General features: G+C 33.9%; 1 protein-coding gene across 1 annotated transcript; it reads left to right on the top strand.

The window, feature by feature from the left end:
* On the top strand, positions 1-24654 carry LOC110656638 (kinesin-like protein KIN-7K, chloroplastic). The gene is made up of 24 exons (XM_058147320.1): positions 1-274; positions 657-923; positions 1032-1129; positions 2050-2139; positions 2237-2289; positions 2733-2798; positions 2887-2940; positions 3097-3156; positions 7568-7646; positions 9160-9227; positions 9316-9378; positions 9549-9653; positions 10888-10992; positions 11178-11285; positions 11365-11511; positions 19815-19997; positions 20186-20344; positions 20937-21158; positions 21262-21402; positions 21485-21610; positions 21699-21749; positions 22192-22239; positions 22337-22540; positions 23817-24654. The coding sequence occupies exons 2-24, from the start codon at positions 676-678 to the stop codon at positions 24372-24374; spliced, it is 3036 nt and encodes a 1011-aa protein (XP_058003303.1). The 5' UTR covers positions 1-274; positions 657-675; the 3' UTR covers positions 24375-24654.
* The last annotated feature ends 1302 nt before the right edge of the window (positions 24655-25956 follow it).

Here is a 25956-nt window from a genome sequence, read left to right as displayed (position 1 = left end):
AAAGTAAATATAAAAAATTGCAAATAAAAATAAAAATCATTTCTCTCTCTCTCTCTCTCTAAGACCTCTGACCAGAGGACTGATATGATGATGATGATGATGTTCTTCTTCTACACTCATTATCTCTCTCTCTGTCTCTTCTTGTAGATCCAAGCTGTACTAATCTCTCTTTCTCTCTTCGAAAAAGATCTCTATCTACAGGACTCTCCTTCCTTTCCATGCACATTTCTCTCTTTTTCCTCGCAACATTTCTCTTTTTCTATTCTCGATTAAGGTATTCTCTTCTTCTTTCTTCTTCTTATTCTCTTACGCTATGCTTTCACTTGGTTAATGGAATGGATATTTTTCTTTCCATTTTCTCAGAAAACAAATGGACACTCTGGATTTTCTATTTTCTTTTTTGTTTACATTAAAATTGCTAATTTTGCTGCAGCACTCGAATTTTTTTTTCTTTTTCTTTCTCCACAATTTTCTTGAGTTTAGTTGTTGTTGTTTGTGTGTGTGGCTGCTCTCATTTTGTTTGTTCCTATTTATTTTATTAATTTTTTATTTTTGGTTCTGCATTTTCTCTGCAAGAAAAGAGATTCCTAAAGCATGTTGATCGTTTAAGAACTCCATTTTTTTTTTTTAATAATTTAAGTTAATTTTGGATACAGAGGTTGAGTTGGTTCGTTAATGGCGTCGAAACAAGGATCAAAATCGAAGAGGTTAGGTTCAGTCAGTTCAAAAGCTGCTAATTCTCGTTCTTCTTCAACGACATCATCTTCAAAACAATTTCTAGAAACATCCATAGACGGTCAGAGCTCCCCTGGATCATCCTCTGCTCGCAGCAAACCACGGTATTTTTACTCAGAAAACGTGCCTTTGGATGGGGAGAGATCCAAGGAAAACGTTACCGTCACTGTTCGCTTTCGCCCATTAAGGTCTGGTCTTCACTTCCCTTCCTTTTCTTGCATTCCTTTTTTGTCCCCATTATCGAATTCGTCCGTGAGTGACTGAGATGTTTGTTTATTTCATGGTTGATGATGTAGTCCTAGGGAAATTCGTCAAGGAGAGGAGATTGCTTGGTATGCTGATGGAGAAACTATTGTCAGAAATGAACATAATCCGTCCACCGCATATGCATATGGTAATTGACGTACATTAATTCGCTGGCATAGTTAGCTGATTCTACACGTACATTTGTTATTTAAGCTTGATTTACTTCAAAATTAATGCATAGATGGCTCAAGTAAAACTAAACAAACTTGTGAGCTTCTATATTTTGCTTGAATTGTTTGAGAGGCATTATAAGGGAATATTGAAGATATTATTGCCATATAAATTGACAGCTTATACCAGTAGTCTAATTGAAGCTGACTTGGCACTGTGTTTAACACCATCTAAATTTTATCAATTCTGAAAACCCCTGAATTATACAGATTTAATTTATGTTTTGTTTGTTTTTATAATATTTTCCTTTGCAAAATATGTGGATGATATTGCTGAAAGTTATACTGTTGTGGTGGTGTATCTTAAAAAACATGTTTAGAATTTAGTTGGGTTTGGTTTAGTTCTTATGATTGACCAAAAAATAGAAGCTTGGTTGACTATCTATTCTCATGTGTTTTCCATCAGTACATTTTTAACAAAGCTCAATGGCATATATGCTTAATTTAAGTTTCTAGGAAGTAACTCTTGCTTGCATCAGTTTCTTATGATAGACTTTCAGCTTCTTCTACCTTCTTTTTTTTTTTTTTTTCCAGTGATGACGTTACTGCAAAGTGTATTGATTTTCCAAATCATATTTCTGTATCATTTGCATAAAATCTTAGCTTGTTTTTTTCTCTTAATCGTTGTCGTCTTCAGATGTCACCTCCATTAGCCTGTGAACCTTTTTCAAAAGGTTCTTAGGTCTTATCCTCTCCATTTGTTTAAAGCGGAGGGCTTATTTCATCCAAGTTGTTAAAAAAAAGCATATTCATGTTAATCTTTTGACTTCTAATGATATCTGTTTCAATTAATATCTATATGCTTAATTATTTATTTACTTTCCTAAATTTTTAATAGATCGGGTGTTTGGCCCTACAACTACAACACGCCATGTGTATGATGTTGCTGCTCAGCATGTTGTCAGTGGTTCTATGGAAGGCATCAATGGTATGTGTTATGAACAGTCCTCTGCTTAACAAACCTGATTTTCTGTAGTTTATTTAGTTTGCAGCGTTTTAACTTTGTGTTTTCATGTATTTTTCAGGAACCATTTTTGCATATGGTGTAACAAGCAGTGGGAAAACTCATACAATGCATGTGAGATCCAGTCATACCACGTCACTTTCCTTAGAAATTGCTTTTCAGATGTAATTTATGATATCTAATAATGCATGCAAAATTGAATAAAAATGCACTAATATTCCATCTATTTTGCTTTTCTAACAAAGATTACCAATTGATTATGCTTTCAGCCTGCTTAATTGCCGCTAATGTGTGTGTAACTTGGGTTCTATTATGACATCTCACATATATTTTTGTATCTATTGTAAGTCACATGTATAAGTCTAATCCATTGATTGATAGCATCTGCCTCCATCCTCGGTCAAAACTGGCACAATTTCTACATTCTACACCATAATACATAATATCATATAAGGATGTTTTATAAACAAAAATCAAGCTGTGAGTTTCAATGCTATTGTCTATTAGTAATTACTGAATAATCTCCCTGTGCTTACATCGGTAATGTGCAATTGCAGGGTGATCAGAGGTCCCCTGGAATAATACCATTGGCAGTGAAGGATGCTTTTAGTATTATTCAAGAGGTACTTTACATGGAACATGACTCCTTTGATAATTCTATTATTGGATCCTTATTTAATTCTGCTATCTAACATTTTTTTTATTCCTTAGACTCCAAACCGAGAGTTTCTGCTTCGTGTTTCATACCTTGAGATCTATAATGAGGTTAGATTCTTCTCATCTCTCTAGCTTATTGCTTTGTCTGCATTCTGGAATGTCTTGTTCATTTTACCTTTCATTGCTGATGTGAACCAACTAGCGCAATTTCTTCTTTCACCTCTTTTTTGACTTCACTATCCTTTAGGGTTTTCTTTATTTCAGGTTGTTAATGACTTGTTAAATCCAGCAGGACAAAATTTAAGAATTAGAGAAGATGCTCAGGTAATTGCTTATCAATTTGTGATTGTGTTTTCTCTTGCTGACTTCAAATGGATAACTATTTTGTCTATGATAATGATAGCTGCTAGTCTGCTACAGCTATTAAAATGCCATTCTGCAGAAATTTGTTATGAACCATGACCTTACTGCTTGTGTTTTGCATTACGTTTAAACGTTTCCGGCATTAAATATCAGAACTACTGATTAGGTCTAACAATTATTACAATCCAAACACAGAAAAATTGCCCAACAACCTTAATGGGCATCTATTATGCACAAACATTTCCCTTTGGCATGGATTCTATCAACAAAAGTTTCTCCATGATTCTTCCCAAAATCCTGCTATAGTTGCTGCACTCAGAACTTTATTGATTGGGCTGGTTTTATGGCTTGACAATGTGGAGTGAAGGTAGGCCACCACACAAATGGCACTGACTTGGTTATGGTACTTGACAGATTTTTTCTCATTTTCCAATCTGGGATGACACAAATGGTATTTGTTTGGGCATACGGTTGGAGCATTGTGGCCTTTTTTCTAAATGAAAGGTTCCTAATGGTGTTACCATCCTCTTTGGATTATCCCTCTGATGGTCATTTGCAGGATCATGCGACTATAATATTACTAAGTTGGTGTATGCAAACTTTGTGACTTTCAGTCTCATGGATGACCTAAGCCAAAATCTGGCTTTTGATTAAGATGTTTAACTGCTTATGAACTCTCTATTTACCTTGGGTCCTCTATTTAATTGTACTTCCCACACTCATGTTAGGAGAAGCCAGTGACTTGGCTACAGAAGTATTTGCGGATGCATGAGTCTAATTATTGAACTTAAAACCTTAAGTTGCGCCAAACTGCTCCTTTTCATTTGATCACATACAATCTGCTGAAGCTGTTATCTCACTTTTATTCAAATGATATTGAGCATCTGTAACTTGAGATGTGCCAACTGCAACTCATGGTGAAGGATTGGGGATGATATTTGTAATCTGCAGATTAGGGCCTTCAAGTAGTCACATTATCCCCTCTATGGTGAAAACAGTATTGGAAACCTAAGATGCTAAAAAGCAACAGCAGGAATTCTGTTGGTCAATCAAATGCAGAACGAAATAGAGGTAATTATTGCTCTCACTAGAAAGATGAGAAGCTTAAGATGCTAATTATTAATGTTAAAAATGATGAGTTTCATCCTCTTTGACACCAAAGTGCTGCACCACCCAAACATCACCTGTGGTCAGAAGCCCCTTGATTATGTGACAGATTATGGCATGACAGCATTGTGCAGGTCTCGGGTATATGCCCACATTTTGTGCTGCAAGTGCAACTTTGATTGTTTCTTTAGGCAGATTGGGCAGTCACAGGATGTCTTGGTTTCACTTGTGTTTATATATATATAGACTCAGCTTCTTATCTTAGGATCATCCTCTTTGTAGTGGCCCTTGGGTTTAAAGTGCTGGGAGGATATGCTCCTTACCTGTTATGGTGCTGGGGGAATTTCCTCATTTTAGTCTGACTTTTCATACTGGCTTATGTTATATTGGATACTTCTATGCATCATAAGAAAAGAAGCCAGCCCATCCACTTGGAGATGACTATAGTGTCGCCTTGGGGAAATATCCTAGGCTGCATGGGATTCAGCTGTTTTATTTTATTTATTTTTATGCCTACAACTTGGGGTGGGCTACAATAAAGTGCTACATGACAATAAGCTGCTGGGGAAGATGTGTTACCATCAGCCTGCATTTACTGAAACAGAGGAATAAGGAGAGAGAGATAGAAATAGATGAGAAAAGAGAAGAGAGAGTAGATGAGAAGAGAAATAGATTGGATGAGAAGAGAATGAGAATGTTTTGGAGATGAGGGATATCTTTTATTATTAATGATCTTGGATAGTCTCCTCTTTACAAGTAAGTTCTTATTTATACTTCTTTGGATTCTATAATTGCTCTCTACAGTTTGAACTGGCTGGAGAGTAATTACAATAGACTAGTATAATAGAATCTCCCTATTTAACCGCTAGACTAACCCCCTAACTGCTCTACTCCTTACTCATAACATTTCCCTCTTCTTGACGTTATTCTTGTCCCCAAGAATGAAGAAAATGCTGGAAATTGAAATGAATTTTAGGTGCTACCTTCTCATCAGCTGACAGAATGTGAGAATCCCACATAGCTTTTTCTACTAGCCAGTTAATTCCTTGAATTTTGGAATATCAAAAGTTGACTTCCATCATATGGTTCTGCTGAAATGACCCATAGAATTGGCTAAAAGTTGTAGGTGATAGTATGAACTATTAGTGAACAAAGAATTATTTTTTTTTCCTTTTTCTTCTCCAAATTTTCCATGCTTGTTCCTTGAAGATCATATTCATAATACCATTTGATGGCTGAACTTTCTTCATTTCCCTTCTTGATATTTCCCATTCATCTTCTATGAGACTTATAGGATTACAACAGCTGAACTCACCATCTTGGCTCCTAAAATTCGGCCACTTGCTTACAGTAACCACATTTTTTTGTAGCTCCCTTATCTTTCTTGTTTTTGAGAACATCCCATAAAGCTCTTGTGTTAAAAATTTCAGGCTTAGCTTCTGCATTCCTCATTGTCAACTCTAGTTTTCTATCATCACCATCTTCATCCTTCTCCTCCTCATATTCCTCTCTCACACTAGACAAATCAAAAACAAAATCCTGCTCCTGCTCCTGCTCCATCTCGGTGCACTTGTCTTTCTTATTGGAAGTTTCATCAAGGACATCTTGTTCTTCACTTGAATTTTCAAGAAGTGGATTCTCATTATTAAAGACTGCAACATTCTCCTTTACCACTTAAATTGCTTCCGCCACTTTGTCAATTTTCTTTTGAAATGACTTCTCATATTTCTCTAATTTTTGTAACAACAATTCTTCCTGCCTTTTTAATCTTCTTTCAACAACTTCCATAATCCTATCAAGTAACTTCTACTCCCAATGATGGTCTGCCATGATCATCTTGTAGAAGGCTAAGTAGGATGTCGGAAAATTTGTTTCTTAGAGAAGAAAAATTATAGGAACTGGGGAATAAAAGTTGATGCAGAAATAAGGATTTCAAGAATTTCAACAAAGAATAGGAAGAAGAAATTAGGGGAAAAGTGGAGGAAGAAACACGTTTCTTGAAATGCAGGAAGTGAAAACTTAAAGAAAAGAAATAGAAGAAAGAACCAGAAATTGACAGAAGAAAGAAATTTGATTCAAGAATTCAACAAAGAAAGAAGAACAGAAAAGAAATCTGAATAGAGGAAAGGGAAGAGAAATAGAAGAAAGGAGAAGAAGAGAGGAAGAGGATAGATCAGATAAGTAAGAACAGAAGAAGAAGAAGAGGAAGAAGAAGAAGAAGAAGAAGAAGAAGAGAGGGAAAGAAGGAAGGAATTTCAGAGAAGAAGAAGAGAAGAAGAGAGAAGAATAGAAGTAACCTGGTATTTTGAGAAGAGTAATCTGCCATAGATGCAACTCCCATGAAAAAATTTTCAGCAGTTGCCCACCGATCTAACAGCTTTGATACCATTTGGTTACATATCAGCCTGTATTTACTAAAACAGAGGAATAAGGAGAGAGAGGTAGAAATAGACGAGAAAAGAATAAAAGTAGATGAGAAAACAGAAGAGAGAATAGATGAGAAGAGAAATAGAATATTTCAGAGATGAGAGAGATCTTTGATTATTAATGATTTTGGATAATCTCCTCTTTACAAGTAAGTTCCTATTTATACTTCTTTGGATCCTATAACTGCTCTCTACAGTTAGAACTGCCTGGAGAGTAATTACAATAGACTAGGACAATAGAATCTCCCTATTTAACTGCTGGACTAACCCCTTAACTGCTCTACTCCTTACTCATAACAAGATGCTTTGCTGCCTAAGTCTTGTGAGCTATGAATTGAGGCACTGTTACAGCATGATGAACATTTCGAGCATTTAAGCACCTTAGTTCTGTCTTAACCCCAAGCACTCCCTCCCCCCCTTCTCTCAACCTCAACTAAATATGAAGTGGAGAAAAGAAAAGAAAGTACCTTAATTTGGGTGAGTAAACATTATTAGTTTGACATTTATAAAGGATCTTGAAGGTAATGAAGTTTGGTTCATATACTTGACTGCATTGCGTAACATGAGGATATTCTGGGGCTGGTTGTTCTCCAAATTACTAATTCTAATACTGAAAATATTGAAGGCAGTTCTTTCTCTCTTTGTTGTCATTAAAAACAGGATAAAATGTCTGAGATTAGGAGTTTTTCAACTCTTATATGCTGGAGCACGCAAACTTCAACTCTCTATTTGTAGAATTGCAATTGGTTTTCTGGTGATACGGCCAATTAATTTATTTAAATAGCATCACTTAGATTTTGTGAAGAAGCATTTTCATTGATGTCAATTAATTTTTGCAGGGAACCTTTGTTGAAGGAATAAAGGAAGAAGTTGTATTATCCCCAGCTCATGCCCTTTCCCTTATAGCAGCTGGAGAAGGTAACTCTCATGTCAATGTCATATGCAGCAACCAAAAGCAATTGGATTCAGACTAAGACATTAGCGTTATATATGGAGGGCTTCCATTTTTCATCTCTTGATAAGCGAATGTTGAACTATTACAAAGTGCCAAAGGTGGTCACAAGATTAATGAAAGCAAAGTGATCCAAACAAAATTCTCCTTTTAAAAGAAAATTTGAATTATGGAACCACCACTCTTACTTAGGAAGTGACTGAACAGAATTCTCATAGTAATTGAATTTCTGAAATCCTATGCTTATATATATTAACTATACTAAATCTACATATTTTGGTTTGGTTATTCAGAAATTTACAATTTCGAGGTATAAAGAATTATATATTATTAATAAACAATTTAAATTTTTTATTAATTAATAAAAATAGGCATTTCAGTTGCCATTTTTAGAGTTGATTGAACTGGTGATATTTGAACATCAAAATTTATCAAAATATTTGTTGAGATATTACCTTGATATGTTGCCCTGATTTGCCTTGATTTGTTCCTTTTTAGATGCTGTATTTTAGGCTGTAGTTATAGATTATAATCAGCTATAATTATGGACTTAGGGAATTGGAATCTCTTTAATTTTGGTTAGCCTCTTAAATTGTATCCTATGTAAGAGTATAACTTAATTCCAAGCTTGACAGAATTATGCAAGCTTTTCATCACAAATTCTTCTAAACCAAAAACTGAAATTCTCTAACCAAAATAAATGAATTTAATTGTTTAATATAGTTTCTTTTTTTTTTTTGGATATAATCAAATAATATTCACTCTATTCTCTCTTGTACAAATTCTGAAGTGTTTCTAGAAAACCTTCCTTTTTTGGCTTTCTGCAATTCCACAGTGGCCAAGGAATTGACTTGCTATATCTCTTTGTATATTGTCTTTGGTTGAGATCCTCTCCACACTCTACTCATCCTTCTCCTTGTTTTCTGCTGGAAGCCAACTCTACTTGTCCATTGCCAGTTTTCTACTTGAAGCCAATTACTTCCAAGAGTTATATTCAATAGACACCCCATTGCTCTTACCCGTTCACAATTCACACTGAAGTTTTGCCCATTTAACTTGACTATGAATATTTTATTAAACAAGTAATCAACATCAAATGGTCTAATGTCAAAAATTCTTTATTGGAATCTGAGTTTCTGAATGCTTACGGTATTTATACCAATATTTATAATATGGTATAAATAGATAGATAGCTAAAGCAGGTTCAAATTACTTTTCATATATCTTCTATCCATATTGTCCATTTCAAGTTAATTACACTCAAATCTGAAACCCATCTAATATAGCTCTTCAAATTGAATCTTTATGCAAGTAATGTACCAAATTTTTAAAGACAAAATTCATGACTTATTTCTCAATCAAATTGAAAACTAAAATGCATAATTTATATTGCTAGAACAATAAATATAATAGTATTATATCAAAAGTTATGAATTTCACCCAGTGTAATTGGTGATTGGATTTCTCTGTTTGGCATAGAGCATAGACATGTTGGATCCACAAATTTTAATTTACTCAGCAGCCGGAGCCATTCCATATTTACACTGGTAATCTCACACTATCTTCAGTGATCATTTGATTGTTCATTAATTTCTTCAGATATCCCTTACTTTATTTCCAATTACCTCGATACAGACAATAGAGAGTAGCCCATGTGGTGAAAATAGTGAAGGACAAGCAGTAAATTTGTCTCAACTGGTATGCCAATGCTGTTATTGTTGCTTACCTGTTTATTGTGTTTCTAATTTGAACTTGATCTTTTGGCTGAACTTGAAATCTTGTCTTTTCCTGATTTCTTTTATATATATCTGTGAATTTTGATGTCAATGATATCTTTTAACTGGTTCATTTCTTACTTACACCTGCAGAACCTCATCGATCTGGCAGGTTCAGAAAGTTCAAAGGCTGAGACTACTGGTGTGAGATGGAAAGAAGGATCCTACATTAATAAGAGCCTGCTAACACTTGGAACTGTGAGGCCTCATATACCATTGTTTTTCATCAGTAGATCAATAGCTGATAATTTTCCATGTGATTTGCCATCTAAAGCCTCACCATTACATAACAATTATGTTATTTGTAATCTTTCGAAACCGGACTTGGGTACTTGACCATCTAAAGCCTCGCTTAATGTTAAGATGTTTATGAACATGACTAATGCTTGAAAAGTATGAAATAAAGCACCAATGTCATTTAATTCATCAAGGACATGATATATATATATATATATATATATATATATATATATATATATATATATATATATATATATTTGAAAAAACATATGCATGGTTTATAAAGTTGGATTACTTCTAATTGATGAAGAGAACACCATCAGTTGCTGAACAAAACATGGGCAAGGCTCTAAAAAATTATGAAAATTGAAATATTTACAGAGCATTTATATACAAATTATAAAAATCCTAATATGTTAAAAATTAATTAGGTAGGTATTATTAGACCCTCTCCCTTCTTCCATCTGATGAACAGTTTCGGTTTGAAAACTTTTTTTTTTTAATTTTTTTTTTAATTTTTTGTCCAACCTCTAGTTTTCTGTTTCAGAATTTGACAGCATTAATTTTGAAATCAGACTGATTGGACAAGCTTGTCACAACACAAATGATATTTATGTGTGCATGTACTTTTATCATGTTTACTGGTATTCTGCTCCTTGAAATCTTTGTTTTCATATATAAATTCACATAAAATCCAAAACTTGTAAAGTATAGGAAAGCAATTGAGCTGCTCATTGTTCATTTATTATCTAGCTATTTATGTCTATTTTCGTAACTTATGATTTCCAACTAGATTGGGTTGAGGCCTAGTTGAGTTTTTTCATAGCTCAAGGCATTTCAAAGATTTATTTTATAATTTTCATGACTTTATTGGAAGCAATCTGATGTCTATTGTTTTATTCACTACTGGGTCAAGATCTAAACATGCGGATGTATCTTTTTGACATGTCATGCATTCATAATATGTTGTACCGTATCATATACCATACATTTAGGATCTAATTTTATGACTATCTATTACTTTCCTAATTATTTGTATTGGAATTTGTCTGAAAAGATGAAGTATCTACTGGGCGTTTGCTTTTGTAAATGTCCTATGAAGTACTATGTTGAATCTGATAGTCTTAGGTGAATTTCCTATTACATTATGTGGATAAACTTACCATTGATTAGGTACTTATGATTTTCAAAGGTTATATCAAAGTTGACGGATGGGAGGGCCTCTCATATTCCATACAGGGACTCTAAACTAACCAGGCTTCTTCAGTCTTCATTAAGCGGTCATGGCCGCGTATCAGTATGTTTTAGAAATTTTTTTTCCCTAATTATTTTTATGCTTATACATACAACTCAAATTGCATAGATGATGTCGTGATGCATATATTGCCTCTGCCTGCACTCATGTCGTTATCCTTCTTTATAAAGGCCACATGCCTCTAACTGGCCCCCACTTATCCATCTATCTTTTGTCCAAACTTACAGCTTATTTGCACTGTCACTCCTTCATCAGGCAGTTCCGAAGAGACACATAATACTTTGAAATTTGCCCATCGTGCTAAGCACATCGAAATTCAAGCAGCACAGAATAAGGTACTTTCTCCCCCTATATTTTATGCATTTCTAGAAAAATCTTATTTGGAGAAGTTTGAAATATTTATTTAAATTGCAGATTATTGATGAGAAATCACTTATCAAGAAGTATCAAAATGAGATACGCACTTTGAAGGAAGAATTAGAACAATTGAAGAAGGGTATTGTGACAGTTCCCCAATTGAAAGATATGGTGGAAGATGATATTGTCGTCCTAAAACAGAAGGTACACCCTTTGGGCTTTTTGATACAATTGGAACATTTAATTTTTGAGATAATGTTTTATCTCTATGAAAGTTGTTTATTTAGAGAACTTTCAACTTCCCTTATTCTTTTCTAATTCAAGGTTTCACCATCAGTATATTTGACCTAACTGTGAAAAAGAGGCAATCATAAAAAACATTATGCTGATTTGTCATAGCAACTTAAAAATCCAATCTCTGGTTGGTCTAATCAATGAAATTTTGACACATGGGATTTAAATTTTAAACATATATAAAATAAAAATTTTGAAAGTTAAAAAAGTTAAAATTTTTACAATTGACAGTATTCCATGAAGCAATTAAAATTTTATTAAAAAAATTGATTTTTTGCCAATCAAATATTCTACCATCTTCAGCTTTTGCAGTATTTCATCGTTTTTTTTTTTGCACTTCTAATAGTGCTTTTGGGACCAAGAAAGCATGAATTTGTTAACTTCCTTATCATATGTACACAATACTCTATTAATGTCTAGAGGCTTTCTCTAAACAATTGATTCTCTCCTAGAGCAATTTTATGCCTTTCTGAAGGTTCTCTTTTCTAGAGGATAAGACAATACCTCAACAACAATTTTAGGAATGGAAATAGAATCTATGGAAGTAACAAAATAATGAGATGTAGGAGACAATTGATTATAAGAGACGAGAGATTGGGTAAGTACATCGATGCTTATCTTTGCAAAGAGCAATGAAAAGATCTAGGTCAAATTAATGATTGGTGGAAGGGACTGGATCTTTCGATGAAGGTGTTGGAGGTTCTAAGTCAAAGGTGAATAATAGGGGGATGAATAGGTGCCGGGCCAAGAAGATTCTAAGGGTTAGACATCTATTTGATAGTGTAAACTAAGATCATCTTCCTCCCACTGACTTTTATAACTAGATGATGAAGGGAAAAATTGAGTAGACTAAAAAAATGTAACATTTGCAAGTACAAGATAATGATTAAAGGTTGGAGAAAAACACCTATACCATATTTGAAGCTGAGAATATCCAAGAAAGGCGCACTTAAGAGACTTTAGATCCATTTTGGTAACCTCTTTGGCTACCTCAAGGAGACACACCTAAGATCTAATTTGGCTACCCCTTTAATTTCTTTTTTGTACACTGCCTATGTGGGACTTGTTTCCATAAGTCATATTCTAACATTCTCCCTCAAGTGCAACTAGGTTCAAGTCAAGTTCACAAGCCCAGTTGTCACTTGCCATTACATGTGGTGACCCATCTAACTTGGGTTTGGCTCTTCTTGGCTTTGCTTTCAGGGTCTATCTTACTAGGCTAGCCTATGGATCCACTATAGTCTAGCTCACTAGGGCTTAGCCCATCATGCTTTTGGGTCCCGAATCTAAGACTGTTGGGCCTCACTGCTCTAATACCATGTTATTGGAATAGAAAATTCATCTATATTTCTTCAATGATGATTACAAATTTATATACAAGTTCTATGCTAACTAACTAAGAAAATAAACAAAGCATATACCTATAATTATGCTAACAATTTGCTTCCTATTTTACAACTTCCTATTCTATAGAAATTTTGCAAATTTCTTGTCAAGTTACATGGTCATTCTAATTCCAGTGCTAGTTGGATTACTGAAGAAGAAGGGTGAATGATGTAGGACTTTCTACTAGGGATTTTAAATCTACCTATTTTAGGAAGAAACTTAGGAAGTATTTTATTTAGGAAGTGATGAAACAATGAAATTTAAGAAAATTTATGTATATTTCTGTGTGTACAAGACTTTGTACATATGCCTATTTATACCTAGCTTTACGAGGAAACCTAAATCAATGGAAACTAATAGAAATATGAAACAATATATACATAAGAAGAATGAAATAAAATCCCTATAATGCAGGGATCGGGATTCCAACACTCTCCCTCAAATTGGTTTATGTATATTGCGCAATTCCAACTTGCAAACTAGAGGATGAAACATTTTGTTGCTTAATCCTTTGGTGAACACATCGGTCGACTGATCTTTAGAAGCCATGTGAGAGACACTTAACGATCAATCTATAATTTTCTCCTTTTTTGAAGTGTCGATTAATTTCAAAATGTTTGGTTCAATCATGCTATACTGGATTATGGACAGTACTGATAGCAACTTTTTTATCACAAAACAAGCATAAACCATTTATTTCTGATAGTTTTTATTCTTCCATCAACTTTCGTAACTATAACAATTCACAGACACCTTGAGCCATGGCTTTTTATTCTACCTCTACACTAGATCTAGTAGTCATGTTTTGTTTTTTGTTTCTCCAAGTGACTAGATTACGATTAATAAAAGTACAATAACTTGTTGTTGACCTCTTATCATCGAGAGATCTAGCCTAATTTACATCTGTAAAGGCTTTTATTTGAAGATATCCATGCTTAAAGAAGAGAAGTCCTTTTCTGGGGGAAGATTTCAGATATCTCAAAATGCGAAAAACAACATCTAAATATGGTTCACGACGGTCATGCATGTATTGACTCACCAGACTTACTGCATTGGTTATGTCTGGTCTAGTGTATGAAAGGTAAATCAATATGCCAACTAACCTCTGATATCTCCTTAAATCCATTGACTCCCCAACTCTAGCTTGCAATCTATGATTGGCCTTAATAGAAGACTCTGTTGGTTTACATCCCAACATACCTATTTTTTTCAAAAGATCCAATATATACTTTCTTTGAGAAATAGAGATCCTTTTATCTGATCTAGCAACCTCCATTCCAAGAAAGTGTCTCAGTTTTCTCAAGTCTTTAATCTCAAACTCCTGTGCTAAGCGTCACTTCAGATGAGCAATTTCTTCCTTATTATCTCCTGTCACTACTATAACATCCACATAAATAATAAGTAATGTGATCTTACCTCTACAATATCTTATAAGTAGTGCGATTAGCATTACTTTGACAAAACCCAAAGAAGATCATAGCCTTGTTGAATCTATCAAACCATGCCCTAAGAGACTGCTTTAGGCTATAAGCCTTTTTCAATATGCAAATCTTCTCTATGGTTTTTACATCATCAAATCCTGGAGGTATCTCCATATATACTTCTTCCTCTAAGTCTCTGAGAAAGAAGAGAATGAGAGAATTACAGAGTTTGATTATTCCCTCAAGCCAATTGGGGTTTATATAGCTTTGCAAAATATTACAATATAGGAATATACAGATTTTAGGCTATTTTACAGATCCTAAAAATAATAATTACAAGATTTTGGCAACTAATTAGGAAGATTAGAATGTGAGTTAAGGCAAGAATCCAAACAAATCAAGGCAAGTGTCTCAACACTTCCCCTCAAACTGGAGCATACATGTCGTATGCTCCAAGCTTGTTACAAATATATTCAATTTGTGTTTTTTAGGGATTTAGTCAGAACATCTGCTAACTGGTCATTTGAATTAACAAAATTGGTGGCAATACACCCTGATTCAATCTTCTATCTAATAAAGTGGCAATCTACCTCTATATGTTTCATTCTTTTGTGAAAAACTGGGTTAGAGACAATATGGAGGACTGCTTGATTATCACATATTAACTTCATTTAATTATGTTCCCCATTTTTCAACTCTTGAAGAAGTTGTTTTACCCAGCTAAGTTCATATTTTGCCAAGGCCATAGCTCGATACTCTGCTTTTGTACTTGACCTAACAACTACATCCTGCTTTCTACTCTTCCAGGATATTAAATTCCCTCCAATCATGATAAAGTATTCTGAAGTGGATTGCCTATCTAAAGAAAAATCAGCCCAATCTGCATCTGAATAACCAATAATTTGTGAGTGGCCCTTGTTTTCATAGATTAAGCCTTGCCTTAGAGCTCTTTTAATGTACCTAAGAATATGCACAACTGCATCCCAATGAATACTATATGGTGCTTGGAGAAATTGACTAACCACACTCACAGCAAAGGCAATGTCTAGACTTGTGATTGTGAGATAGTTGAGTTTTCCGACTAGCCTTCGGTATCTACTAGGGTCTTCCAATGGCTCCCCTGTCCAGGAATAAGTTTAATATTTGGATCCATAGAAGTATCCACATATCTGCAGTCTATCATGCCAGTCTTTTCTACTATATCTAAAGCATATTTCCTTTGAGAAATAGCAATATCTGTCTTGGATTGTGCTACCTCAATCCCCAAAAAGTACTTCAACTTCCCTAGATCCTTAGTCTAGAAGTGACTGAATAAATGCTATTTAAGTTGAGAGATCCCATCTTGATTATTTCCTATAATAACAATGTCATCAACATAAACCACCAAATAAATGCATCTATTATGGTTATCATGTCGAAACAATACCGAATGATTAGCTTCACTGCTAGATAAAGCAAATTGTTGGACTGCAATACTAAATCGTCCAAACCATGCTCTGGGAAAATGCTTTAAACCATACAGTGATCATCGTAGATGACATACTATGCCAGACTGTCCCTGAGCAACAAACCTTGGTGGTTTCCATAACAAGTAGACAAAACAACATCTCCCCAATATGATGTAGGAAGGTTCATGGTAAACATGAGAGCCTTAGCTACCTCAAGTAAATGGCTATTTTTCCTTTTAGACACCCCATTTTGTACACTAGTGTTAAAACAATTGGTTTGATGTAAAATACCTTGTGACTCTTAAGTAAGTTTGAAATATTCCATTCATATATTCTGTACTATTATCAATTCTTATAATTTTTACTTAAGCATCAAATTGAGTACATATCATTTTATGAATTGTTGAAAATAATTAAACACCTCACTCTTTGTTCTCATCTAGTAAACCCAAGTTAATCTAGTACAACAATCAATGAAAGTAATAAACCATCTACATTTAGATAAGGAAGGATAGTTTGGGTGGGTCTCTACACATCAGAATGAATAGTCATGAAAGGAATTGAAGTTTTGTTATTTATTGAAGGATAATATTGTCTTGTGTATTTGGCTAGTTCACAAGTATCACAAACTAAACATTCTAGCTTGCATTTCTTAAACAAAATGGAATATAACCTCTCTAAAGTTTGAAAAGAAGGACATCCTAATATCTTATGCCATCGGAGAATCTCTTCGTCAACACTCAGAGATTGTCCTTGCAAAGCTTAGTTGGTACTAGGATTTGAGAAACCACTACAGTCATCTAGCAGATATAAGCCATCTTGTAGTCTACTATTGCTAATCGTTCTCCTTGTTACAATGAGTAGGGAAAAATGAGATTTTATAATCAAGAGTCTTTGTAATAGATTTAAAAGATAAGAGATTAATGGAAAGGTAAGCACATGCAAAATTGAGACAAGATTCAAAGTTCATTTAACATAACATGTTCCTAAAATACTAGCTAAGGATCCATATGCTATGTGAACTTTTACTTTTCCTGAACATCATGAATAGGTTGTGAATTTATTTGAAGAGCCTATCATGTATTTGTTTGCTTTTGAGTCTATAACCTAAAATTTTTTTTCAAGATTAGTAAGAAAAACATTACTTGATTTTACAAAATTGGAAAACGCAACTGTGCTAGACTGAGATTCTAGCTGTGACAACAAATGTCTTAGGTATTACACTTCCTCATTAGAAAGAATTCCAGTTGGAGCTGTATCCTCAAAAAACTCCACTATCTCAGATACATTTGCTTGTAATCTTACTGAGCCCACCCTTTTTCCTCCACACCCGTTGGTTGGGTGGCTATGAAGTTTTCAACAATGTTCCTTGGTGTGGCAAGATTTCCCACAATACTCATTGTGTAAATGATTCTTGTTTGATGGACCAGAGCTATGTGACTTTTCTTTAGAGGCAGCAGCTACAAGCGCTGACATGTTATTGGGTGTAGCATGAATCATGAAACTTCTTTTACTTTCCTCATGTTGAAAATAAGAATAAGTTTTCTTTAAGGATCCTTATCAAGTATCTAGACTCGAATCTGGTCATATTCTATGTTTAGCATAGCAAGAAAATCATAGATCCGTGTTTTCTTAATCAATTTCTAAAATTTAATAGTATCACTGGCACATGTGGCCTGAAAGTCTTTGTAGTAACCCAACGCCTGCGATAAGCCACTTAATTCGACAAAATATTGGGCAATGGTCATCTCACCCTGTTTCGTTCCATGAATCATATTTCTAAACTCATAGATCTATGCATCATTTCCCACTTGAGAAAAGGTCTAGGAAACAACATTCCAGATGGTTGCTGCATTGTTCAACACCAAATATCTACAGGCTACTTGAGGTTGCATAGTACTAATAAGCTAAAACATTATCGAAGAGTTTTCGGATTCCCACTGGTTATAGGTGGAATTGGTTGTCTCTGTTTTAGACTTATCTTTAGTAATATATCCTTGCAATTCTCTGGTTTGAATGAACAAAAGACGCGATCTTTACAAAGCAAGATAATTGGTTCCATCAAGCTTAATAGAACTGATTTGAGAAGAGGGATTATTACTAAAAACATTCACATTACCTCCATTAGTTGTTCTCTTTCATTCAGCCATCTCAAATAATATAAACATAAGAAAGAAATCACTATGTGAAAAACCCGAGAGTGAAAAGTGAGAACTAGGTCACGAGTATAGGCTAGTTGGAGGCGCGATGTGGAAAGGTGATGTGTCTCACATCGGTTTTGCAGGTAGGTCTTGGGTGTTACATATATGGGTTTACAAACCTCCCTTTGTGAGCTAGCTTTTGAGGTGGAGTTAGGCAGGTTCATATCATTTGATATCAGAGCCTCACTCTGTATGGGTCGGTGGGCTATATACAAAGGTTCTTGACATTCTTAGGGAGAGGTCAGGGTGAACGAGTCATAACCTCAGTTACTTCACAAGGACGCTCAGTCTAAAGGGGTTGGGAATGATGCGTCTCACATCGGTTCTGCAGGGAGGTCTTGCGTGTTATATACATGGATTTGCAAACCTATCTTTGTGAGCTAGCTTTTGAGGTGGAGTTAGGCAGGCTCATATCAAAAGGAGATTATCGGAAAGAATTGTGGCCAAAAAAGGTCACTAGAGGAGGGCTTACGCGCTAGCGCGTGGGAGAAGCTGAGGATATTCTAACGACATGTGAAACCACGAGCTTGGCTGGACCATGAAACGACCCCGAAATTGGATGGCAAGGCTTTGATACCATGATGAAACAGCAAAATTTGAGAAAATTTTCATATATTTTTGTGTGTAGAAGACTTTGTGCATATGCCTATTTATACACAGGAATCCTAGCTTTACAAGGAAACCTAAATCAATGGAAAGTAATAGAAATAGGAAATAATGTATACATAAGATGAAAGAAATAAAAATCCCTGTAATGCAGGGATCAGAATTCCAATAGGAAGTTTGAGTTGGTTTAACATTCCTAAATAGTAATATTTTAGTATTTTCTTATTTTGGGTTTCCTAATTCTATTACTAGTAGGACTAGTTATTATATTATAAATATGGATGTCATCTAGGTATTTTGGTAGACCTACAGTTACTTGGAATGCTATACTCGTGGCACGTCATTTAATGAAATATAGGGTATGTAGTGGTAGGCTTAATTGATACACCAATTTAATTTGCGGTACGTCAATTATATTTATTTGGAATGTAGATTATATTTATATAACATAATTTATTTTTTAATTTTATTTAACATAATATATTTATAAAAAATTAAAAATGAATTATATGATAAATTTCTTCACATAATGTAAATATTATTTAAGATTTAATAAAATAATATAATTTTAAATAATTAAAAATATAATTAAAATTAAAATATTTATAATTTTTTAAAGCTCTCATATTTCTATTAGTAAATTAATTAAAATTTTTTATTTTATTTTTTCAAGACATCTCACTCCCCCTATACCATTATAAAAAAAAAAAAAAAAAGTAGCAGCCCCAAGGTCTTCATTTCGCATTTTTCGACACATAAACCTACTGCCACCTAGGCCACTAAAATGTACAGATGATAAAAGCAATCCCAAAGCCCAATTTATGCTTGCATCCCTCCTTTTCCTTCTTCTTCGTCTTCTTCTTCTTCTCCCATAGACCTTATTGTGATTATTATCGACAATTGAGAATTAATAAAATTTGAGAGTTTATTTCTTTTTTTCCCTTTGAGTGTTCTTTGTGGTTCTACATCATTGCATAATCCAACTTAAGTCATACAAAGATACATGTGCAATATAGATAATAGATTTCAACTGTAAAGTTATGGTGAATTTTTGTGGGATATCATATTCATGAGTTGTGAAAACCTGATTTCTTCTTTTTCTTCTTTGAATTGATGCAAAATTATCTGATACATTAATATGATACGTAAAGCTAGAAGATGGTCAAGTTAAGTTGCAATCTAGATTGGAACAAGAAGAAGAAGCCAAAGCAGCTCTATTGAGTAGAATACAACGCTTGACAAAGTTAATTTTGGTCTCCTCTAAAGCTTCACAATCATCAAGGTTTCCTCACCGCCCTGGTCCAAGGAGGAGACATTCCTTTGGAGAAGAAGAGGTACTATAGTAAATTTGTTCAATTTGTTTGTGTTTTCCCCCCTTTTGTACCATGAATTTAATTTTTATTTAGAGCCTTTCTAATTGACATCTATTGGATCATAAGAGTGGTATTTGTGTATGAGAGTTTTCCCCTCTCTTCCTCAACTCAGTTTGATCTGATTATAGTTGCTAATCTTTAATATGCAGCTTGCATACCTACCATACAAAAGGCGAGACTTTATGTTGGATGATGAAAACATTGAATTGTATGTTTCTCTTGAAGGGAACTGTGAAACTACAGATGATACACTTAGGGAGGAGAAGAAATCCCGGAAACATGGATTGCTAAACTGGTTAAAGCTACGGGTATGTATTTTGTTTATTTTCAAGGCAATACTATTTCTGATATTTGAACCTTGTTAGCTAAATTCCAACAACCATTCATTTCATTATCTAGAGTGTTGAAATATCAGCCTTTGGGTTTGATCCATATTTTTTACCTGCTAATTTTCTGTCATTCAACCATAGAAATTGGACATTTGGAGTTCTCTTTCATGACTAGCTATTTCCATTTCTTTTAAACTCTTTTTTTTTTTTTTTTGCCAATTTTGCAATTCACATATGTTAGATTTTAGGTTTTGGCTTTTGTTTTTCCTTTTAGTGCTTTGGTTAAACTTGGCTGAGCATGCACATTAGTTAGAAGTAAAAATATCACATCTGGAGGTGGACTAACTTTGAAAATCTATATCTATCTCATATGAGGATTGGTGATCTGTGTCACTATAATTATCTATTGGCTTAACATATTTGCGTCTATATGCAATTAAAAACGCATGTTGGTTATGCTACTGAAACTGATAGTTCTCAGTTGGTATAGCCATTCCTTTTTGTCTGCTTTATTCGTCTGGTATCATGTTTATCTACCTTTTGAACAAAAATATTTACTGTTCTTTACCAGAAACGAGATAGTGGGTTGGGGACAGCTAGTGATAAATCAAGTGGAGTAAAATCTAATAGTACACCTTCAACACCTCAAGCGGAAAACAGCAACTTTCATACCGAATCTAGATTTTCAAATCCTTTTCTCACAGAAAGCTCTCCATCAGCTGATCTTCTATCTGAGGTTAGACCAGATAGAGAAGTTCCTGGGGACAATTTCCTTGTGCAAGAAACTCCTTCGGTATGCTGATAGTCCTTTTAACTAATTAATTTACTACATCTATTTGGGTAGGATGCATTGCACATAGCCTGCAGGTTTAATTCCTGTGCACTATTTGTTTCAGACAAGCATAAAAACAATTGATCAGATTGATCTTCTAAGGGAGCAGCAGAAGATTTTGTCTGGAGATGTGGCACTCCATTCAAGTGCTTTGAAGCGGTTATCTGAGGAGGCTTCAAGGAATCCCCAAAAGGAACAGATTCATGTACTATGCTGTTTCCAAATCCATTTTGTCATTAGCTGCTTTTGGCCTATAAAATTCAATTTGTGGTCCTTTTTGTATTAAGGTGGAGATGAAGAGGTTGAATGGTGAAATCAAAGTCAAGAACGAACAAATTGCTTTGCTGGAAAAGCAAATTACTGATTCCATCATGGTTTCACACAATAAGATGGATAAATTGGAAGTATCACAGGTAAGTTTAGCTTCAATTATTGTTGCGCCAAACTGTTTGTCTATGGTTGCAAGTCTATCTTTAAGCTATCACCTTTTTAATGCTGCAGACAGTTGCTGAACTGACGGAACAATTAAATGAGAAGTCATTTGAACTTGAGGTGATCTATCTTGTAAAGTTTGATATGAAAATATGATTTCTTAGTGTTTTTAGTACTTGTTGTAAGGATGTAGTTGATAACCATTTGAAATAAAATTACCAGAACTTGCTTCTTAAATCTTAAGAATTTTGGAGACTTCATGCTCTATCTGAGATAATCTTATGCGAAAAATTGGAGTCATGAATGGAAACCGTAAAATAATTTATTGAAATCATAAAACTGATGGTGAATGTACATTGTATGAATCACCCGCCTCATGCCAGTATGTACATGTATACAAAATAGAACACTTAGAATTTCCTGGGTTGTTTATGAAAATCTTAGTAAATAATCTATCCACATGTTCTCCTTTTAGTCGTCTGATTTTATTAATTTTATCTGATAAGCGTCTGATTTTATTAATTTTATCTGATAAATTTACTCCTATAATTCCTCTTTTTAGGTTAAAGCTGCAGATAATCGGATAATTCAGGAGCAACTCAACCAAAAGGTCAAAAAGCAACTTAGCCAAATATGTATTCAACCGTATGATTTTCTTTGTTTATCAGTGTAAAGCAGAATATAACCTACCATTTCCTTTCTATCAGATTTGTGAATGTGAAGGATTGCAGGAGACAATTGTCTGTTTGAAGCAGCAGCTTTCTGATGTGCTAGAGTTGAGAAATCTCAGTCCACTATCCAGTTACTCGCAGCGAATTTCTGAATTAAAAAGCAATCATTCACAACATCAGGTTGACAAGGAAATTGCAGCAACAAAAAATAGAGACGAAGATTTGCTTCAACAAGCACAGGTTTGTTCTGAAAGCATTTGACGGTCTCATTGAGACACTGTTATTGAAACTCTGAAATTACGTCTTATCCTTTTCTTGCATCCCCCTTTTTCCAAGGAAACATTTTTAGAGAAAGAAACAAAATTACATATTGATGTCATGGTGCTCATATCTTTGATAATCCAAAGCCAGACTTGGGTATTTTTGAAGGTCCACCATCTGTAGGAGACATCTTGAGAACCAAAATGAAACCCCTGGTTGACTTCACGTAAAACGTATTGTAGTTTTCCATATATGCTATTCTATATTTTATGTTATCTTTGGTATCTGCTTCTCCCAAGTTCCATTTTATGTTCATCATAAACTAAACTAGTTGCCTCACTAACTCCAGTCTGCATTTAGATGGTTTATTTAGCTCAATTATGCTTCTTCAAGCTACATGGCAGGAATGATCCTCAGGATTCCTACTCTGGAAGCAGGATGCTAATTCGCATGTCACTGAGCTCACATTATGTGCACCATGTGGGGGGGAGAATAAACACTTCTTTAGGGTTTATGGAGAGAGAGGATTGAGGAATTGTTACATTAGCTTTAGAGAATCTTTAACCCCTGTTGGAATCTAGAATTTACAAGAATTCAATTTTATTGATTTTTTTTTTTCGGTCGATTCTCATCTTTGGAATGAACGAATTCAAATTTTTTTAACTTAAAAAAAATTCATTTTCAAAAAAGTAGAAATCAAACATGATTTTGTGAGAATTCAATTGAATTCCTTTTTTGCAAATGATTTATTCCAAACAAAACCTATATAAAACCTGATGTACATTTTGTTGTTTTTTTGGCATCGATTTTTTCAAGTTTCATTACTCCATTGTTCCACAAGATGTTTTTGGCATTGATTTTTTCAAGTTCCATTACTTCATTGTTCCACAAGATGTTTTACTGAGGTAGGCAATCGTTACCCAGATTTCTTCCAGCAATCATAGAACAATGAATGACTTCAAGAACCTTTACGTTTACCTATCTATGTAAATTATGCCAATTGCAAAAATGCATCATGTAGAGAGTAATGTTCTAGTCTACCTAAAAACAGCCAATCACTGTAGTGGGAACTAAAAATAAGCCAGCTGATGGAGTTGAGTCACCTATCCAATTTGGCATTAACTTGCAAAAATAATGAACCGTAGTGTTTTATTTGCTTGTCCTCCTATTGAATCTTTGCTGTTGAGAAATTCACAGCTCAAGTTTCATTTGCCACCTGACATTTGTAGCTGATTCCTTGTTTTTCATCCATCAGGCCACAGAGATTGAAGAATTGAAGCAAAAAGTTGCCGCACTGATAGAGTCAAAAGAACAGCTAGAAATGCGGAACCAAAAATTGGCAGATGAGAGTTCATATGCGAAAGGGCTAGCCTCAGCTGCTGCTGTTGAGCTCAAGGCATTATCAGAAGAAGTCTCTAAGCTCATGAATCATAACGAGAGACTATCTGCTGAGCTGGCAGCACTTAAGAACTCACCCACACAGCGAAGAACTAATAGTACGGTCCGGAATGGCCGAAGAGAAAATCTCATGAAACGCCAAGAGCAAGTTGGGCCAGCATCAGAACTGAAGAAAGAATTGGCTGTAAGTCGAGAAAGAGAAGTACAATATGAAGCTGCTCTGATGGAGAAAGATCAACTAGAGGCCGAACTTCAAAGGAAGGTGGAGGAATCCAAGCAAAGAGAAGCCTATCTTGAAAATGAACTTGCCAACATGTGGGTTCTTGTTGCCAAGTTGAAAAGTTCTCATGGAGCCGATACGGATAACTCAGATTCGACAAGAGAGACTCCAAGTGTTGATGGTTTTGGGGTTTGAAATCATTAAAAACTGATGGCACTGTCATGGGCTCCTAATACAAGGTATGAGATTTAGTGTGCAGGAAATTGTGTTGTGCATTTAAAGTTAGGGGGTGTGTGTGTATTTCAAATGAGCCTATTGGCGTTTTTTCTCTTATCCTGTGCCTTTGCCTCTTTAAGGTTTTCTTGGCTGTCAATATTTGTATGAACTAATCACCCACCATTATTTTCTTGTGGAATGCTTGTTCAATTAATGATTCGTACATAAAATTGACAATGCAAGGAATTAAAATAGCCAACATGGTATGTGTAGAAATTTACTAATTAACCTAAAAAATGAGAGCATGATTATGCAAGATGAGATGCTAGTTGGCTTCTTTTTTTTTTTTAATAAATATAATATAAAAATAAATAGAAAACACCATTAACTGAAATACATAAGCTGAGTGAAACCAAGACAACAATACTGAATTAGGCTAGGCGTGTTAGGGTTGACTTCCTCTATTGCAAATGGAATTGGGAAATGAAAAGCCCCATGCCATCGTAATTATGATGGCAAAAAATCATTCCTTCTCACCAATTGAGTGAGCTTGAGTTGAGACACCTCATGAAGAATGTAAAAGAGTTGAGCTCTTTTTTAACCTTATCTGATAATTCAGTTAGTATTTAGATTAATGAAAGTATGCAAACTCAAAATGTGTTATTATGAATTTAACCGGCAATTTTTTTTAATTAAACATTAATTAGAAACTTAAAAAAAAAAAAAACTTTTATCTATAATTTACTTTTATAAAATTGGGAAAAATTTTCTTTATAGCTGTTACATGGCATTATATCCTTGATGTTACCACGCGGCACTTATGTTAAGTATTTTTTTTTTCTTTTAAATGCTCTTATTATTGCTATTATTATTTCAATTTTTATAATTTAAATTATTATTTTATTTAATAATTGATTATCAAAACTCAATGCCTTAATAATTAAATTTATTATATTATTTTTTTAAACTTATCAAAGGTATAATTAATATTGTTCTTTCTTTGATGCTCACATATCTCATAGTATTCATATATTTTTATCATGGATATTTTTTTTGTTTTTATAATTCTTTAATAAGTTTCATTGCATGTTATACATTAATTTTATAAGATTGATGGCTAAACTTTATTAATGTCAATCGAATCATATTTTATAGAACTAATTTAGGAAGGATTGATAATTTAGTTTAAAATGAGATAATTAAATAAAATTGATATTAAAATTTATAATTTGTAAATAATTATAATGGTAGAAATAGTTAGTTTAAAATGTGGTTGATGAATAATTAATAAGAAATTTAATATATTGTATTTAGATTAAGGTGAGACTATTAAAATTATAGCATAGTTAATTTTAATAGTCATAAAAATTTTATTAACACCAAATGGCGTTGCTTTGATGAGAATATTATATTTATTTTATTAATGTTTATTTTAATTCTTAATTTTTTGTAATTTTTTTTAATGTTTCTTGAATTTGCAATTGAAAATCTGGATTCAATATGTAAAAACTAAAAATAAAGTATTAAAGATAGAATATTATTGTTGCATGCTAGATTTTAA

This window comes from Hevea brasiliensis, chromosome 5 (assembly GCF_030052815.1).
Source record: "Hevea brasiliensis isolate MT/VB/25A 57/8 chromosome 5, ASM3005281v1, whole genome shotgun sequence".
Taxonomy (NCBI): domain Eukaryota; kingdom Viridiplantae; phylum Streptophyta; class Magnoliopsida; order Malpighiales; family Euphorbiaceae; genus Hevea; species Hevea brasiliensis.
Note: the sequence above shows the minus strand (reverse complement) of the source record. Positions and strands in the feature narration are given on the sequence as shown.

What these genes read in the sequence shown, in the direction of transcription:
- LOC110656638 (XM_058147320.1), top strand. Translation starts at nt 676, where the DNA reads ATGGCGTCGAAACAAGGATCAAAATCGAAGAGGTTAGGTTCAGTCAGT. An exon ending in ATAAATTGGAAGTATCACAG is followed by an intron (nt 21,611 to 21,698) that starts GTAAGTTTAGCT and finishes TTAATGCTGCAG; the next exon opens with ACAGTTGCTGAACTGACGGA. An exon ending in ATTTGCTTCAACAAGCACAG is followed by an intron (nt 22,541 to 23,816) that starts GTTTGTTCTGAA and finishes TTCATCCATCAG; the next exon opens with GCCACAGAGATTGAAGAATT.